The 18,480-nt window shown below is 33.7% G+C and overlaps 3 protein-coding genes across 3 annotated transcripts; all 3 read right to left on the bottom strand.

Annotated features, from left to right (window-relative positions):
- Positions 1-418: 418 nt before the first annotated feature.
- Positions 419-3,734, bottom strand: LOC118039174 (phospho-2-dehydro-3-deoxyheptonate aldolase 2, chloroplastic). The gene is made up of 6 exons (XM_035045792.2): positions 3,197-3,734; positions 2,698-2,975; positions 2,019-2,295; positions 1,172-1,417; positions 796-1,073; positions 419-598 (listed from the first exon to the last, which is right to left on the bottom strand). Exons 1-6 carry the CDS (start codon positions 3,662-3,664, stop codon positions 532-534), a joined length of 1,614 nt encoding a protein of 537 aa, XP_034901683.1. The 5' UTR covers positions 3,665-3,734; the 3' UTR covers positions 419-531.
- A 2,249-nt stretch (positions 3,735-5,983) lies between these two features.
- Positions 5,984-10,756, bottom strand: LOC118039172 (DNA repair endonuclease UVH1). The gene is made up of 9 exons (XM_035045791.2): positions 9,802-10,756; positions 9,225-9,448; positions 9,046-9,131; positions 8,620-8,781; positions 7,619-8,452; positions 7,354-7,461; positions 7,004-7,264; positions 6,694-6,917; positions 5,984-6,369 (listed from the first exon to the last, which is right to left on the bottom strand). Exons 1-9 carry the CDS (start codon positions 10,674-10,676, stop codon positions 6,159-6,161), a joined length of 2,985 nt encoding a protein of 994 aa, XP_034901682.1. The 5' UTR covers positions 10,677-10,756; the 3' UTR covers positions 5,984-6,158.
- A 628-nt stretch (positions 10,757-11,384) lies between these two features.
- On the bottom strand, positions 11,385-14,096 carry LOC118039085 (uncharacterized). Its single transcript, XM_035045679.2, has 5 exons — positions 13,576-14,096; positions 13,028-13,126; positions 12,356-12,400; positions 12,063-12,200; positions 11,385-11,855 (listed from the first exon to the last, which is right to left on the bottom strand). The coding sequence occupies exons 1-5, from the start codon at positions 13,948-13,950 to the stop codon at positions 11,496-11,498; spliced, it is 1,017 nt and encodes a 338-aa protein (XP_034901570.1). The 5' UTR covers positions 13,951-14,096; the 3' UTR covers positions 11,385-11,495.
- Positions 14,097-18,480: the final 4,384 nt, after the last annotated feature.

The raw sequence follows: 18,480 nt of genomic DNA, 5'->3' as shown, positions 1-18,480 counted from the left end.
TTTTTTTATGTTTTTTTAAAAAAAATTACTACTATGTTGAACTGATTTATCTTGAACTGATTTATCTCCAAAAAAATTTTATAGATTTTATTTTTTTATATTGAACTGATTTAACTTCGTAGTTTTTTTACAAAAAAAAAAACACTAAATTACTACTATGTTTATTCACATGATTTTTTAAAAAATTATCTTGAGTTATTTTAAAAATTCCAACCGTAAATTTTCTCACAAAACACTATAAATTGTTATAGTATTTCCCTACATAATGTTTTTTTTCTTTTGTTTCTTTTTATTATAATTTTTATAAAAAATTATCTTTGTCGATTTTATTGATTTTATTTTTTTAATATTAAATTGATTAAAAATTTATGATTTTTTTAATAAATCCATGACAACACACAAGTGGCAACGGGCACGATGAGTAAAGGTTGCCAAAAAGCGTTGAATACTAAAACAAAATTTTGGCAACCTTTAGTAACTGATTTCAAGTTGAAGTGAATGAAGTGCTGGCCTACTTCCGTTTCTGATGCTTCAGACAAGCTTCTGTTCTGCGCTCCTTCTTGTAACTGTTCCAAACTCAAACCTGCCTAGAGTGTGCCTGGTGAAATGCGTGCGTGTGAGAGAGCAACAGAGGAGCAAACAAATATAGTTTTACAACTTGCAAGATCCAGTGCTTCGTAGAGAATGCAAAATTTGTCTCACAGAAAGTCTTTCCGTTCACAGATGCAGAAAGACTGAAAACAGAACACGCTAATATAGTTGCACCAAATCAAAACATAGGGTTAGGCTTCTTACGCTACAGAACCAGTGTTCTGTCCGCTAAGGATACCATCACCAGCTCTTAACCTTTTCTTCCTCAGCCTCTCTGATATGGCAAATGCCAGCTCCAGCGACTGAGACGCATTCAGTCTCGGATCACAGTGTGTGTGATAGCGGGAATTCAGGTCATCGAAAGTGATGGTCTTTGACCCCCCAACACACTCCGTTACATTCTGCCCAGTCATTTCTAAGTGGACTCCTCCAGGATAGCTACCTTCTTGGTCATGGACATCAAAGAATGCCCTCAACTCAGCCTGAGATGAGTAAATATACCTCCCATTAAAACACCATCATGAGCACACAGTTCATTTTGAAATTACCAAGTATCGAGTTTCGTTAGTTCATTTCTTACCCTGATTGAATCAAATGGCCTTGTCTTGAGACCACATGGAGCTTTAATTGTATTACCATGCATGGGATCACTGACCCATGTGACTATAAGCCCGGCCTGGCGCACAGCTCTTATCAGATGGGGGAGTTTAATCCGCATGTTGTCCGCTCCCATTCTGGTAATTATTGTCAGTCTTCCAGGTCTGTTGTGCGGGTTAAGAATTTCACACAATTTCACAAGCTCCTTTGGATCCATCTTATCACTCACCTGCGTGACAAGTCCGGGCATCAAGAAACCACAAAGGGGGACACCAAGAAAAGGAAGTTGCAGTGAGATTAAAATAAAAACTAAAAGAAGAGAAAGTTATTACTTGAATTCAAGCTAAGTGAAACACATAAGAGCGAACTCTATCAATTCAAATGCCCTGATCCATAAACCTTTAATCCAGAGATGTTTTGCAGTAAAGTGGTTTCAGAGGAATCAATAACAGGCCTCAGTACTCATAATTAAAACCAGAGACTACTCATAAACAAAGCTGGATAAAAAAGTGAAGCCTAGGATTAAGTGTCCTCACTTCTTCAAGTCACGTCTGAATTCCAAATAGGGTTAAAGGTATAGACAAGCGAATTTTCACATTTTTAAGTAAAAGTAAACCTCTGTTTTGAGGTAAAATTCAAGTCTTCTCAGCAATCAAAATAGTCATTCTCATCAAAGAGTAATTGCAGGTGCTACAGTTGCCACAAGCCTGATAAACCCCTCGCACAAAAATCATGTTTGTTTGACCATTTACAACCAAAGAACATAATTACAAATTGTATGGGAGTATGAGGTTGCATCTCAAATAGTAAGAGATTGTAATAGCCATTACCTTGATGCCAAGAGGATTGGATACACCACGTAGGAATTCAACATGTGCTCCATCCAACTGCCGGGTCCTCTCACCTACCCAAAGCATGTGAGCAGAACAGTCATAATAGAGGCCAGTTGTTGAGTCCTCCCTGGTTAGAGCCTGCTCATATGGTAAATGAAGGCACTCATGAGAGGTCCAAAACTCTGTTGTGTTCATTACAGGATGATCTATAGTGAGGCCAGCAGCAGCCATGAAGCCAAGAGCTTCATCAACTCTCCGTGCAAGTTCCATGAATCTGTTACAAGCACATTTATTAAATTACAATTAAGAACTCCAAATGTTAATGTGTTTATGGCCAATCTTACTCTTGGAGATTTGGTTGGCTAATAGAATGTGACTACAGTTGATAACCAATCAAGTTTACAAATCTTATTAACAGAAAATGCTTCTAAAATTGGATTCTACCGAGCAGCTGGGAGTTCTTAATTTTGGCCATTATTGTGGATAGTTACAAAATTATACATGTTGAAAAATGAACGAGGTATCACCAACATCATGCGAGACCTAGTTCTTGTGAGTTGTGACCCTATAACATTGTTAAAAACATATTCCTTAAGTTGTAGACTACCTATGAGGGTAAAGAAAAATCTAACCAGCAGATAATAACTTATAAACCCAGGAAATAACTCAGGAGTACCTGTCTCCTTGCTCACTATGTTCTACAAAGTCAAGATTCCATTGTGACACTCTTTGCATAGCAGCATATCCACCAGTGGCAAAAGCTCTAAGGAGATTTAAGGTGCCAACAGATTGGAGGTATGCTCTGATCAACCTTTGAGGATCAGGTGTCCTAGATTTCTCATCAAAAGCATCGGCGTTAATATTATCTCCTCGATAACTCGGTAGCTTCACGCCATCTTTTTCCTCGAAGGGGTCAGATCTAGGTTTTGCAAATTGGCCTGCCATCCTACCAACCTGTCATGAAGTCAAACAAAAAAATGTCCCAAATACGTTAGTACCACAAATGCTCCATCTTCACCAAGCCAAGCAGATTTTCCCTATGATCAACAAACAAACTAAAAATAAAGAGTAACAACTAGCAAGAGGTCAGAAACAAAGCAGCAAAACCTAAGCACCCAGTTGATCAAAAAAGAATTCCAAAAATAAAAAAACAAAAAACTTTTAAGACAAGGGACCTTGATGATGGGCATTTGAGCACCGAAAGTGAGAACAACGCCCATCTGGAGCAAAACTCGAAAAGTATCTCGAATGTTATTGGCATTGAACTCTTTAAAACTCTCAGCACAATCTCCACCTTGCAATAAAAAGGCACCTCCCACAGCAGCACTCGCAATTCTCTCCTCAAGCTTCCTAGCCTCGCCCGCGAACACAATTGGCGGGAAATCGGTAAGGGTCTGGAGCACCGAGTGCAGTTCAACCGGGTCCGGGTAATCAGGAAGCTGGCGTGCTGGTTTAGATTTCCAGCTGTCTAAGGCCCAGTTGGAAGAGATTGTGGGCTTTGATGTTGGAGTTGAGCGCAGGGAGGCAAAAACAGAACTGGTTTTGGGTTTGAGGTTAGGGTTTCTGGTTGTTGAGGTGAAGTTTTGGGGTTTGAGAGGGGAGATGGAGGGCCTTGCAGTGCTGAGAGTCGTTGAGAGTGCCATTTTCCTTCTTCTTTTTTTCTTCTTTTTTTATTGTTTGATGATGGGGGACGAGAAGTGAAGGAAAGAGATCGGCTGTGCCGTGGCTGATATAAAGAAGAAAGGGGCAAATCCGTAATAATAATGTTTAAGAGTCAATGTTTTGCCACGTCAGTTTGTTTGTTTGGTTGTAAGATATTTTTGTCATTTAATAAATCAGATTTATGCGTCATCATTCCCTGTTAGTAATGGTTAGGTGGGCGTGTGTGCCTGCCTAATCCCATTTTATTAATTTTTTTTAACCGTAGTTGCCCGATATAATTTATATCTATCTTGATTAATTTTTTATTTTATTTAAATATATGGATGGATGGTGCTATGAAATAGGTCAGTGACATATCGAGCTGGATTTTTTTAAAAAAAAAAATGCAGCAAATAAAAAAAAATAATTAAATGATGAAGTTTAAATTAAAAATATTCAATTCAAAAAATAAAAAAAAAAACTTAAGCAGTTATCTAGGTGGTAGCCTAGTGGTAAGAGCTTGGAACTAATAAGTTTGCTTCCTCTATGGTCTCAAGTTCGAGCCCTATGATTGTTCATATGATGGTCACTAGAGGCTTACATGATTGTTAACTTCAGGATCCGTGGAATTAGTCGAAGTGTGCGCAAGTTGACCCGGACATCTACATTAAACTAAAAAAAAAAAGACTTAAGCTAACCCTATTAATTTGCAAAACTTGTAATTAAGGTAGTGTAATTAAAAACTAATCAAGTGCCTGAGATATTTTTTAAAATAAAACAATAATATTTTAAAAAATATAAGAATGAAGATTAAGAATAAATTAAATAAATAAATAAAAAGTAGGTTGGGCACGTGAGTCTATCTATGTGCTTAAACCATAAAAGGTTTGGCTTGTGTGCTAAGCCACTAAAAGAGGCTTGGCCTACGAGCCAAGGCTTTATTTTGTTAATAGCACTAGTGGATAACATGCCATCCTCTTTTTATTAAAGAAAAAAATACCAACAACAAATCTCGTCTCATCTGGTAGACTAATTTTTTAACGATTTAGATCACCAAAAAATTCAGGCTTTAGGTTTTTTTTTAAAAAAAAAAAATGATTTTCAACTCATTTTTTACTCAAAAACACCTAAAATACATCTTAGATATTTTAATAAACTCATCAATGGCTTTAAAAGAAAGTACGGAAACCTGAAACTAGAAATTTTTCTGAGTTTAAATGTTTTTTAAACAATTTTAAGGTAAAAAAAAAAAACATTTAAGTGGAACTCTTTTTTATTAAATAAAACTCCTTAACAACAAGATCAATCATTTTGTTAATTAGAATTGATATCAATATTAATGTTTTCTACTTATTGCTGGAATTCGATGAATTTCTCTAAAAAAATAAAAAATATATATTAAAATTAACTTTGGTTTGAAATTTTAAAAATAGAAGGGATTCAGAATTTATAGTTTAAAAAGTATGAGGTACCAATAAATATTTTTAAAGTTTGGAAAAATCCATCAATTTTCTCTATTTTTTTATTTTAATTTCCTATCTTTTAATCAAGTTATTCTCTTAGAAATTAACTTAAACTGAACTACAGTTTAGTCCTATAAAAACAGCAAAAAAAACAAAAAAGAGCTTTGGGACTACGGGAAAAAAAAAGAAGAAAAAAAAAAGAGCACTCATAACAGTGAGTCTAAGTAAAATGTTTCTATTGTGCCATTTCAATCCTCACACCTTTTAGAGTTTCTATTAATCTGAGAGGGTAACCAAAATAACTAAATAATCCAAATCAGTTTTAAAAAAATCAATATCTAATTTAATTATAAAAATCAATTTAAGAAATGAAATTGAATTTTAAAAAAAAAATCTATTCAATTTAATTTTCATTTCAGATTTTAGAAATTGAGAAGCTAAACCATTTTTTTCTTTTAAAAAATAAAAAGAAAGTCAGAAAAGCTATAAAAAATATATTAAGTTTATTACATCAAAACCTGCCAAGACATACAGAATAGTTCGGTTCTTTTTTAAAAAAGAAAAAAACCCTCACCAAATCGTCCTATTTCGATATAGTTCAATTTGTTTTTTTTTTAAAATCAATTTAGTTGGATTTTCATGCATTTATATGTTTGGTGTGAATTGAAACTCCAGTCCATGTTTAGAATTTAACATTAAAAAAAAAAAAAAAAAACCTTCTTACTCTATCCCGACCGGTCCAGTCGACGTAGTGCCTTTGCTCTCAAAAACCAAAATCGGAGAAGCCATTCCATGGTCTAGGATACAAAAGTCTTCGGATGACCTTACTCACCTTCGCATACACAGGTAGATATGTAATGGAAGTAACAGAATGTTACATGTTAAATTGAAAAAAAAAAAAATAGTGATGAATTGATAAGCAAATACAGCATGGGAAAGCTATGGCTATGCCAGCCCTAATATCCCGTTATTCACTCAGGTCAGGATCATTTCTCCGATGAATACATTTAGGTACATTTTCTGTGAAACCAGATTATAACAAGGTCGGGTACTTTGCGTAAAGGAAGTCTCTGAGAGTCCTCGCAGCCTTCTGGCCACCCATTAGTTCAGCTAGCTTCTCTACAGGTAGAAGTGTGAGTTCTGCCAAGCTCTTGCATCCATCCATTATAGCCCTGTAGTTTGAATCTGTGACCCCCGGGAGCCGTCTCAGAAACTCCACAGCAGATGTATTGTAGTTCTCCGCTCTGTAATGGATAAAGGGTATAAATCATAATAAAAAAACCTGGGGAAGAAACAGCACAATGACAAGAACCGTTTTTTCCTAGTTATGTTTGCATGCATACCAAGTAAGAAAAAAATGAAAGAAAATTCATGTGCAAAGTTCAGCAATCAAGTCCCTTCTCTATTACAGCATTGCAATTAGTGCGTCCCCGGACTGCACCAGATTTATCCACCCCACCTAAGATTTACTTTTTTAACTCCCATTTCCCACACAAAGCATCATAGATCATAATGCAATGTTAAGAGCTTATAAATCAAGGTTGCAAAAAAGACAGTAAGCATCTTACCGAACATCATTTTCCACAATACCATCCTCTGATGGGACACCAACTCTAACCGCCTTCATCTCATCAGGTTCATCCTGATTCGCCTTCAGCGAAGCAAATATTTCAGCTGTAGCATGTAAACTGCGTGACCAGATGATTCGCAGGCGGGGAAAATGTAGAGCAAGTAATGACAGCTTGGATATAACACTATTTGGTGTTACATCATCACCAATATCGCTTGCAGACTGCAAAATTATATCCAATTAATCAAACTGGCACAGCATTACACCTGATTAAGAACCACCTCTTTCTTCTGTTTAAGCTAGTTTACCTGAAATGAAAAGCTTTTATCTTGTGAAAACTCAATCAGAAGGACAGGTATTCGATAATATCGCACCATTGTTTCCACTTGGTTGTAAAGGCGGCCTGATGTAAAGCTCATAAAAAGATCTTGGATACTCTTCCTCTCTACACATATTGACGGTGAGAGAATATAATCTCCAACTTCCAATGTAACTGGTATTATGCTCATTCCTTTCTGGTGGAGAACATTTGGAAGGCTACTCATGAACTCCCTCATGTCTACAATGACCTGAAAATGAAGCGATTCCTCAATATTATACTTCATAGCAGAGAAGAGAAAAACAGTTCATCCTGAATGCTCAAAACGCTATCACATACCTGCATTTCTTTCTCAATTTCCTTTCTCCCACCAGCCCTTCTGGTTGAGTTTTGGTAACTTGAAGCTAGTGGCTCTATGGAAACATTCAATCCTAAGCAATGTCCATTCTGATCCAAAACCAAGTGAAATCCACATGAGCAAAATTAGAAATTAATATTGATCAGATATCAGAAAGTAAATGCGGATCCCCAAGGGTTTTTTTTTCAAAGAGATGAATGGATTTGTTGATTGCAAATGTTTAAATACGATTTAAAATGACCGTACTTGATCAACTGGAATCATCATTTGCGATTTCTGCCTGATCAAAGATTCAAATGCTCCATTCTCCCTGCGAATACTAGCCTCAAACTTTTGGACCTCAGTGGAATCCTCATAGAAAAGAAAGTACACCTTCAACTTTTTTGAGGGATTTTGAGCTTTGTAGATTTCAATTTCCCGGACAAACATCATGTCTGGATGATAAACAATAACTACAGAAGGCTTTAAGACGTCAAGTATAGGCTGATCACTTTCCAGAGCATGAAAGTGCATCGGTGGTATTGGCTTGGCATTTCGGGATCCTGTAAGGCCTAGCTCTTCAGCATGTCTCTGAAGAGCCCCTTTGTCAACAGATGCCCGCTGCAAATTGGCTTCATAATAACCATCTATGGCAGCTTGATCATTTTCAACTGTCTGGCTTTTGTTTTTTGAACCAGATATTTCTGGCAAATCTTTTATCACCATATCAATATTGCTATCATTATCTTTGCTTCCAGAATCCTGACCATTTGCCTGGCCTCTTTTCTTGCGTTCTTTTCTCTTTTCTTTTGCACCTTTCCTGCTGCTGTCAGCAAGAGGCTGCAGTTCATCTTCAACAACCAGTTCCCTTTTATACTGATTTCTTATTTTTGATGCTGCAGCCAACAAAACATCATGTTCCTGCTTGTTTGTGCTGCTAGCTTCCGCACTTTGCACAGTTGTTACAGGAACAACTCCGTCAAGAATTCCAAATCCTTTGGGCTCCTTTGGCTTTAGTTTTGCTTTCTTTTTCTCAGGTGCTGGCAAGCCACCCAGCTCAACTTTGCTCAACAAGTACTTCTTCCATTCTTCTTGCAACACCTTCATAAGAAAAATATGCTATCAACTGGTCACATTTAGCACGTATGTCTGGCAAATTTAACAAAGTGCATGCACGTGCTCTGGCCTCTACTCTGTGAAGCACTTCAACATATGATCAAAATAAAAGATAGAATAAGAAAACAAAACTCAAAAAAATATCAAACAACCTTTTGAGGGCTGTGCATGATGCAATCTTCAAGCTGCATGCATGAGCATTCATCTTTGCATGCCACCAGAACAATGCCATTATCAACACCTTCACTTTCAACCTGATCTTCTTCTCCACTTTCAACCCTTTGTCTTTCTTCCTCTATCTCTTCAAGTATCTCCTGTAGTAAAAGTGTCACATCTAAACTTAAGACTGGTAAATCCAAAATTAACGAATATGCTTAAAACAACAACAGGCACTGGTAGACCCAGAGAAAATTATGACAGAAGTGCAAAAACAAAGCCGAATCAGAGACAAATTTTCTTTCCAAGATGTATCAATTGCTTAGATGTGAGAAGTTACAACCAAATTTTCAATAAATTTATTCAATTGTGCTTAAAATACAACCATAAGACAGCATAGAAAATGGAACTCACTCACTCACACGTAACACCTTCCATTTTGGTGCCTCCTCCAGAACTTCCTCCAACACAACCCCACTACTTGCAGTTGAGGACGAAGTACCATCAGCTGCTAGGAAAATTTCAAAACGAGAAGTTATCAAAACTAATGCCGTAGAAGTGCTTGGTTAAAAGAAAGAAGAAAACAATAATGAAACTTCACCTTCTCCCTCATTACTGTCATCACCCTTTAATTTTCTCTTTTTTCCTACTTTGGTCTTACTCTGCTCATTTAATTTCACATCACTTGATCTTTTCAAACGGAATACGCGCTTCTTTGCATAATCAAATATCTTATAGCTGGATTCTGCAAATATCCAAACAGACTGAAAACTCTGTGACACCCTAAGCGTATCCAAGTACTTCAAATAACTTACTGCATCATACCTACACAATAACTCATCAAAATCAGTCCAAAAATTTATGAGCCCGAATTACATTACTAGAACATACAAGAACCAAAAAAAAAAAAATCCAGCATTTCATTGAAAATTCTCAAATAGAACATACCCAAAAAGACTAACACGGACATCAGTTCAAAATTTGAGAACTTTAACCTTTGTATAAAACTAGTCTAAAAACTCCATTAACCAATCGAATCTCATTCACCTAACCAAACTTCAATGTCAAACTAAACCCTAAAACCACAAATCAACCAATACTTTTAAATAAATAAATAAATATATAAACTTTACACAACAATGAAATAATACATTATGGTACAACACAAAAAAAAATACCTAACAAGGTAATCCAGCAACTTCCTCAATGTCTTCAAATCCGAAACGAGCTGTTTAGTTTTCTTCCCCAAGGTATGCCAAATAGGATCCAACTGTCTCCTCACTATCTCATCAAAAGACTTGAACAACCCATTCTCAACAGTCAAATCTTCCACGTCAACCTTATTACTCTTTCTCATTTCTTTCAAACAAGCATCCATAACTTCCAAAATCGCCTTCTGTATCCCCACCATGTACTTACTCATCGGAACCCTCACATCCACAACCTCCGGCGGATCCTTCTCCAATTCCTGCGACACATAAACCTGAAACCTCGGCCAAAGATGCAATCTTTTTATGAACAAACACTTCATTAACCTCTCCGTCTTACAAAAACCAGACACCATCGCCTGTGGCCTATCACTAAAGGCGCGGATATAAAACACATTACTATTATTCTGATTTCTATTCTGAGTAGAGGATTTTAAAATTCTAACTATGAATGCTTCGGTGGAGGTTTCTGAGAGGGAGTGAGCGTTGAGGATGATTAACCCGGCGAGAGAGGAGGTAGGGATTTTATTGGAGAGGAGGTCGACGATGAGGATACGGGGAGTGATGAAGCAGATTTGGCCGGAGGAGTAGAGGGAGAGGCGGTGGTGAGAGGGGAGATCGGCGCTGATTTCGATGGGGTTTTGGTTTGTGTTGTGGTGGTGGAGAAATAGGGATTTAAGGGTGGGAGGAGGGGAGAATATTAAAAGCGTGCCTTGAGAAGGGGAGTGGAGGGAGAGGAGGGAGGAGACGAGTTTTGGGAGGGATAGACCAGATGAAAGGATTACGAGGCCGCCGGCGGGGTCTTCTAAGAGGTCTGTTATTATGTGTTCGTGGAATTGGACCATCTTGGAGCTGGCGGCGTGAAGGAGGAGGAGAAGCGGAGTAGGGAGGAAACGGATTTAATGCGCGGTGGATTGGAATTGGAGGGTAGTTTGAAGTGTTTTCCTTCAAAACGGCTGCGTTTTAAGTCTCTAACGTTTTTTATCTTTTTTAAAATTATAGAAAGTTGACTTTTTTTTCCTGGAAAATTCATTGATAAGAGGCGTATATATTACATTACAACTAATTTTAAAAAAAATAAAATTCATGTTATAGAGTCATTGTGGATTTCAATTTGTGATTATTTTTTTTATCATTTTTTTATTTCAATTTTATATTTTCATGTGTTGATTTTGGTGTTTTGTGAGTTAATAATTTCTTTTCTTTTTATATTATCGAGGAATAATGATTTTGATAAGATTTTAAAATTTAAATTGAAAATCTATTGTTTTTCAAAAACTATCTCTCTCATTTGTCAAATACAAGGATTTGAAAATAAAAAAATAAGGTTTCATACAAAAACTGAAACTTGAAAACTAATGAGAGTGAAAAGAAATTCATAAGAAAATAGGTAGACCAAAGAGAACTTTCCGCACCACTTCGTTAATGATCAATTAGTTTCCCATTTTTTTTACTTTGATACTTTGTTTCTGAATTTTACTCTTTCTTAAGAAATTAGAAGAAATTGGACATTAAATTGGCCATAAAAAATATGCAATAAAAAAGAAAAATAATTCGATAATCAGAATAAAAATATAATAAAAAATTACACTGCTACAATACCATGTGAGTTTCTCTTGTAATAGTAACAAAAAGTACTCATGGCCTGGCCAAGTAGAAACCTTTTAATCTGATTTCACATTTGTGTTAAGATCTCCCCACCCGTCGAGTCTTCGCAACAACAAGGGAACTGGCTTTTCCAAGACAGACACGTTAATATTGTTCCATACATCCGATTTGGTGGGGAGCTGCGCGATTTTCTCTGCAACTTCCATGTCTTCTGGAAGAACAGAACCGAAGACAGTGTATGCTTTCTTCCATTCTTGGTGATCGGCTAGGCTAATGAAGAACTCTGGACCAGAACCAACCCACGCCACCGAACCCCTCCTTATGTATGGGCACTCCTCAGTTGGAATGTTCTTGAATGTTGTTCCTTGAGCTTCTAATGTCCCTTGAATTATCGCAAAAGGAGGCCCAAAAGGAGCCTGGGAATACGAGCAATGAAGGATTGAAATCATGAAACCCCTTGGCAAGCATGCATGAAATCTTTATAAATAACAACATGCGAAAGAAATATGATACTCCCTCGGTGAAAGTACCACACATCAGAACCGCAGGGGGCAACATGATGCTCCAAACAACTACCAAAAACTTGCATTTTCACAATTCTTATTGACAGTTAATGAACTTACCTTTTTTATGTGATTTCCTTCTGAATCCCACAGTTGACCTCGGCCCTCTGCACGATAAAATTGGCAACCAGCACAATGACGTAGTGTGAGCAGCTCAAGAATGTAGGCTACAGAATGGGGAGCACAGTCTGGGAAGAGCTGCATCAAGCAAGTTTTTGTCCAACAACTATTAAATAGAGATGCATAAAATCGAAGAATCTGAAGAAACAGATCAACTCCATGAGTGGAGTGTATCGCAATTAACTTGTCCGAGGCATTTGGAACACAGAGGTGCCAAAAGAATGATCACTTACTTTTATATGAAGAGTGCCATGTTCTGATTCCAGGCCAACAATGCCCTGAAATAAGCAAGAACATTAATAGAGGAGATCCTAAAATTAAGGTGGGACCTGCAGCAATGACAATCGTATAAAACACAGAGGAAAGTAGCAGCATCAAATTTCTTGGTAGGCCAAATGATAATCACCACAGCGATTTTTTATAATCAAAATACAGAGACATGTCATAGTTTCATATCAACTGCAGCGGCAATAGAACAACAAAAAAACTTCAGCAATCAAAGAGCACAAACATCAAGCTACAGAAACTTCAGTACTCAAACTTTGTACTTGTTTATTTATGCATTACAGGCGCAAAAGAACAAGCATCTGACTACAAGAGAGACCGGTTGTCAAAAATTCAGTGTAAAGTCTCTCCAAAAGCAATGCACCTTAAGAATACCATGGAGCCTGATAACAGGTAAACAATCTTTCGCATAGAGATCATGCAAAAGGAAATGGCAAACATATGTTCAACAGAGTGTTGGTAAAAGATAGATGTCCAGTGACAAAATTCCACCATGATCTTGGTGATCGTAACTCTAAAAACTTGAGACAGCAACGATATCAAATTGAAGAGTGCGTACTGCATTTTGGCTACATATTCTGTCTCGTAAAGTGGAATCAAATTTCACCAAACTGAAATACCTCTCCTTTTCCAAAGATAAGCCCAGAAGTCCAAATAACATGTTCCCCTGCTTCCTGTCGATCAGGGGCAAATATATCCTTTTGTTTCTTCAGCCAACACTGGAGAAATGAAGCAAGTTAAAGTAAAGAGATTCTTATCATCATCATTGAAACTTTAGCATTTCATTCAAATAACTACACGCAACACCACCACAGACTCAATCATCAAAAGTGCAAAGAAAAAAGAGTTGTATAAAGAAACAGGGTTTTAGAGGTCTTGGAGCTGCTAACTCAGAATTACCCAACTTGTTCTTTATAGATCGGCTTAATTTATCAGTTCAATAGCTAAATCAGTTCATTGAATTAAGTCAATGATCAATCCAGGGTTTGAAAGGCCATGATCACAGCATCGTTTAATCATCTGTTTTCAGAATCAAATTCCATGAAGAAATAAGATTCATTCTTGTCCATCAATCAATCCAACATTTCAACCATGTAATTCAAAATAACAATAAAAATTCCAGCAAAAACATTTAAAAGTGAAAACGGAAACAAAATTTCAATCTGACCTCCCCAAATTTAGACCCACAAGCCTTTTTATTGCCACAAAACACCCAAGTATCACACAAGCAAGGCCCATCAATACCAGTGCACATAGCCTTACAGGCCTGACAACACTCCTCAGAAGAATTGAACTTATGATCTGACCCCCACTTCACTGCACCTCCCCAAAGCTCCAACTTCTCAATCCCTCTACAGCACCCACCATCATTACTCTCCTCTGCCAATGTCAAAGGCTCAAAGTTTGAACCTTTAGAATTTGTATTAGAATTGAGAGCTACGGAGAGAACAGTGTAGACTAAAGCACAAGAAATAAAACTCGCCAAGAGGAAGGTGAGAGAGATGAAACGGGATGGTTCAGAGTCGTTTTGGCGGCGACCCATTTGAGATGTTGGTTTGGAGGGGAAAAGCCAGATGGGGATTCGAATGCTTTGGATTGAGGAGTGAAGGAGGAAAGGAGAGGATGGGGGTGGGGGGTGTCACAGTCAACGGTCAATCAGTGACAATGTGTGCAAACTTTGGAGTAAGCAGGTAAGGATTTTTGTTATATGTTAATTGAGAGTGTTTATACGTTAATATAATTTATTAAAATAATATTTTTATTTTTTTCAATTTATTTTTAATATTAACGTATTAAAACGATTTTAAAATATTAAAAAAAAAAAAAATTAATTTTTTATAAAAAAATACAACTCCATCCATACTTTAAAGTTTTTCATGACAATAAAAAAAGGTTAAAAAAATTAAACAAACAACTTTTTTATTTTTAAGGGATCATTTTGTGGTGATTTAATTTGGTATGCTTCAATTACTTTAATGAGGTTTGGTTAATTTTGTAGTGATTGGAAATGTGAAAAAAAAATGTTTTTTAAAGTATTTTTTATTTAAAAATATATTATAATAATATGTTTTTACTTTTAAAATTTTATTTTTAATATTAACATATTAATCATGTAAAAATATATAAAAAATAATTTTTAAAAAAAAAAAAAACAATGAAGAATTATTTCATTAGTGATGTGTATTACTGTGGGATGGGTCCCAGTCCAGCCACCATTTTGACATTGCAGAATTAAGAACGAATTTAATTTAACTTTTGTGATGGATGAAATGAATGTAATGGAAGCCCTTTCTTTTTCGCCTTATATTCTGCAATTACAGAATGACTAGAAATTACAAAACAACTGATCCAAGGAAACCTCCATAAAATTACAAAGTAATGACCCGACCCAATCATTAAAATGTTTTTTTTATTTAAAAATATATTAAAATAATTTTTTTATTTAAAAAATTAATTATAAAATTAGTATATGAAAATGATACGAAAACATTAAAAAAAATTAACTTTTAATTAAAAAAAATTAAAAAGATGGGTTGTACATCACTATAATTCCAAGAAAAGTCACAAAAAGAATTTATCGTAATATTATTTAATTATTTTATATTTTTTCATTTAAAAAGTAAAAATTAATTTGGGGTCGATGATAAATTAAAAACTTAGCTTCATTGATAAAAGGTCTATTATTTGTTCTTTTTATAATTTAGAGTTCCAATAAAAATCGAACTAAAACATTTACTTCTGGTTATTTTGGCTATTTTTAATAAATAAACTAATTAACAATATTCATTCACTCTAAGAATCGACCAAGTTTATTTACACTTTGATTTTATGTTTGTAGTTTGCATAATTTATAATTCAATGCTAAAAGTTCATTTATTTTATGTTTTATTCCCTATATTTTCAAGAATGAAAAAATCATCATAAAAGAATGAGGAAAGTGAAAGATTTGTGACTAAAAAAATCGATGTTGGTGTATATTAGTTTGTTTTGACGAGGGTGGTTTGATGAAGATTTTATAGGACTTTAATCATGCTAGAAAAAAGATAGATCAGGATTCAACAAGATTTTTATTTTTTGATTTTTTTTTTTATTGAAATTTTCTTTTTAGATGATGTTAAGTTTTTATATAAAAAAAGCATTCTTCGTACAAAAAAAATACGTGTTTTTGCAAGGGAAAAAAACATAAATAATGATGGAGGATTTTGGCTAAAGAAATATTTTTTTTTTCATTCATTTAAATTCCTATAAATGTTTATTTTAGACGCTTTAAGTTTTCACTTAAAAAACCTCACTACCTATAAAAAAAAAAAAATGTTTTCATAAAACAAATTAATAAAAAAATATAATTTTTCTATAAAATTTAAATCATTAAAAATCTTATAAATATTTGCTTTAATTATTATGTAATTAAATAAAAATAGATATAAGAAATGTCAGGCTTCTCTTCCACGCACGTCGAGCCCAAGAAAAAAATGAAAAGAAAAGGCTTGGCCCAACCCAAAGCTTGGATGGGCTTAAAGAGCTGAATGTGAAGAAGAAGCCTATCAATGACCCAGCGCCCTATTTATGCAAATGAGCTTTAACTAATAGGGTAAAATTCACCCTTTCTACTCCTTAAATTTAACCACGATTGAATTTTAGAAGGGATTAATTATTAAAGGTCATGGAGGACCTTCAATAATATTATTTCTTTGTTATATATCTTTTCTCAACATATACACACCAAAATAATTTTTAATAGTCTCTCAGCATTTGATAATTATATAATTATCAGATCTTTCATTATAAATTTATCGAACATCTTTAAAAATCAAACTTTTACACTTTTAAAATTTTTTCTTCTGACAATTCATTTCTATTTTTTTTTAATTCATAATAAACATAAACTAAGAGTTTTCCATTCAATTGCTTGTTAATGTATTACCGAACATGAACAGTTTATGTTTTTAATTGTTGAGAGGCTTTGTTTATTAGGTGTTTATTTAAAAATATGTTGTGATGTGATTGAAATTGTATTTTATTATCTCAATCATATATTTTAAAGTATTTAATTAATTAACACATAATATTATTTTGCACGACTCTCATCAAAACTCTATTTTGAAATCTTAGTTTATAAAAAGCTATAATTTATAACATTTTAAAATATTTTATTTTAAATTATAATTACATAAACTATCACAATACCAAATTCATATTAAGTGTTATTAGTTAATTCTCTTTTTCTCCTATAAATTAGTAGAGGATAAAGTTAAATATGTTGATGACTTTCAAATTTAAAGTTTTTCTTGTTTTGGAATTAGTAGCTGAGTTGAAAATTTTATTTATTTATAGTAATAGACATATTTTATTTGTTTATTATTTATTTTATCAAAAAACCTGTAAATAATAATGAATATAATTTTTTTTCTTTCGATTGCATTTCTTCATTGTTTTTGGATACTAGCTATTGGATAGTTTTGGAGAGTATTTATAGAATTTGAATTTTATAACATTTTAGATTTGTTTTTGGATACTAGCTATTGGATATGTTTGGAGAGTATTTTAGAACATTTTACTAATTTATAAACAAATTTTTTTTACTGTTTAAGGTTGATTGACAAATGATTAAGGAAGGCAACGAAGGTTCATAGAGGTTCCATCTCCGTTTTTATAAGGCCTCCTAATCTTTATATTCGTCTTCGATTATGTCATAAACAAACTTTTATCATTCATAACCATTTCATTGATGGCAAATCTATGACAGCAACACTGCTATATAAAGTGTTAATCTAGCCGTTAAAATATTATTATATTTTTATAAATATAAAAATATAAAATTTGATTTTTAAAAAATATATTTATTAAAAGAGATAGTTATAAATCCAATGGAGATACCTAAATAAATAAAAAAATTTCCAATGGAGATACCTAAAAAAAATTCCATTACCAATTTTCATCCATTAAAGTGCATAATTCATGAAAAAAAATCAAATGTTCCATATTTATCAAATAAAACTGATGAAGGTAATTTTAAAAAAATCAATATTAAATGTTCTATATTTATTAAATAAAATTGATCAAATTTATGAAAGAAATTATAAAATTTAATATCTAATAAATTTAATATTAAATAATAAATTATTTTTAAAAAAATCAAGTTTGAAATAAAAAAACAAAATATCCTGGAAAATTTTGATTACCAAAACGAAAGAAAGCCTTGGAATTTCAACATTGAACCCTTTTAGTACGTGTTTTAACTACAGTAAAATGTAAAAGCCATTTAGCATGTGCTAATTTTAACATTTTGATTTTATAAATTTAAAGGATGATTTGAGCAAAAAGCAACGTCGCACGAGCTGATTGGTTAGTACCGTGCTCGCAAAGTTTGACCAAGCAGCCCTAAACATGCCTCGTTGACTGGTGACTTTCAACACGTAAAAAGGGAAATGGAAGAGCGTTAGACAAACAAAGGATAAAAAACATTAACGGTAGTCAAAAGGAAGTGGCAGGTGGCGCAACCCCCCTGAAGGAAAGAAAAGCTGCCTGACCCCCCACTTTCAAGGAACCAGAATCCTCATATCATTAATTTGTTGATTTATTAAAATAAAATAAAAAACCTTTAATGGTATATGCATTTAATATGTGCAATAATATTTGTTTTTATATTTTTTCATATTAAAATAATATTTTTTTTAATATTTTTAAATTATTTTAATATGATGATATTAAAAATAATTTTTAAAAAATAAAAAATATATATTATTTTAATATATTTTTAAATAAAAAATATTTTAAAAAACAACTGCAATTTATACTTCTAAAATATGCTAAACCCAATCAACTCTCTAAACAATTAAAGTTTAATTATTATTTATCCCTCTTAACACAAAAAAAAAAAAAACAATAAGCTTTGTGTCGGGGTAGTTTGGTTATTTCCGTAAGAATCATTAGGCATTGTATCTTTCAACTTTTATATGCGCAGTGTTAAGAGGCTGATAAAAACAATTCAATTTTTATATATATATAGTTTATCTACATAGAATAAAAACTAAATTACTCCTAAGTAAAATTTGTCGGGCTTGCATGAATT

Source organism: Populus alba, chromosome 1, assembly GCF_005239225.2.
Source record: "Populus alba chromosome 1, ASM523922v2, whole genome shotgun sequence".
Taxonomy (NCBI): Eukaryota; Viridiplantae; Streptophyta; class Magnoliopsida; order Malpighiales; family Salicaceae; genus Populus; species Populus alba.
This window is presented reverse-complemented; position numbering and strand designations above follow the sequence as displayed.

Coding starts and splice junctions, on each gene's coding strand:
- LOC118039085 (XM_035045679.2), bottom strand. CDS start 13,950: ATGGGTCGCCGCCAAAACGACTCTGAACCATCCCGTTTCATCTCTCTC. Junction 12,401..13,027: donor TTATCTTTGGAAAAGGAGAG/GTATTTCAGTTT, acceptor TGCTTATTTCAG/GGCATTGTTGGCCTGGAATC. Junction 11,856..12,062: donor AAGGAAATCACATAAAAAAG/GTAAGTTCATTA, acceptor TCGTATTCCCAG/GCTCCTTTTGGGCCTCCTTT.
- LOC118039174 (XM_035045792.2), bottom strand. CDS start 3,664: ATGGCACTCTCAACGACTCTCAGCACTGCAAGGCCCTCCATCTCCCCT. Junction 1,074..1,171: donor GGCCATTTGATTCAATCAGG/GTAAGAAATGAA, acceptor TACTCATCTCAG/GCTGAGTTGAGGGCATTCTT. Junction 599..795: donor CAGAACACTGGTTCTGTAGC/GTAAGAAGCCTA, acceptor GCATTTCACCAG/GCACACTCTAGGCAGGTTTG.
- LOC118039172 (XM_035045791.2), bottom strand. CDS start 10,676: ATGGTCCAATTCCACGAACACATAATAACAGACCTCTTAGAAGACCCC. Junction 8,782..9,045: donor CAAAATGGAAGGTGTTACGT/GTGAGTGAGTGA, acceptor CTTTTACTACAG/GAGATACTTGAAGAGATAGA. Junction 7,265..7,353: donor AAATTGAGAAAGAAATGCAG/GTATGTGATAGC, acceptor CTTCATTTTCAG/GTCATTGTAGACATGAGGGA.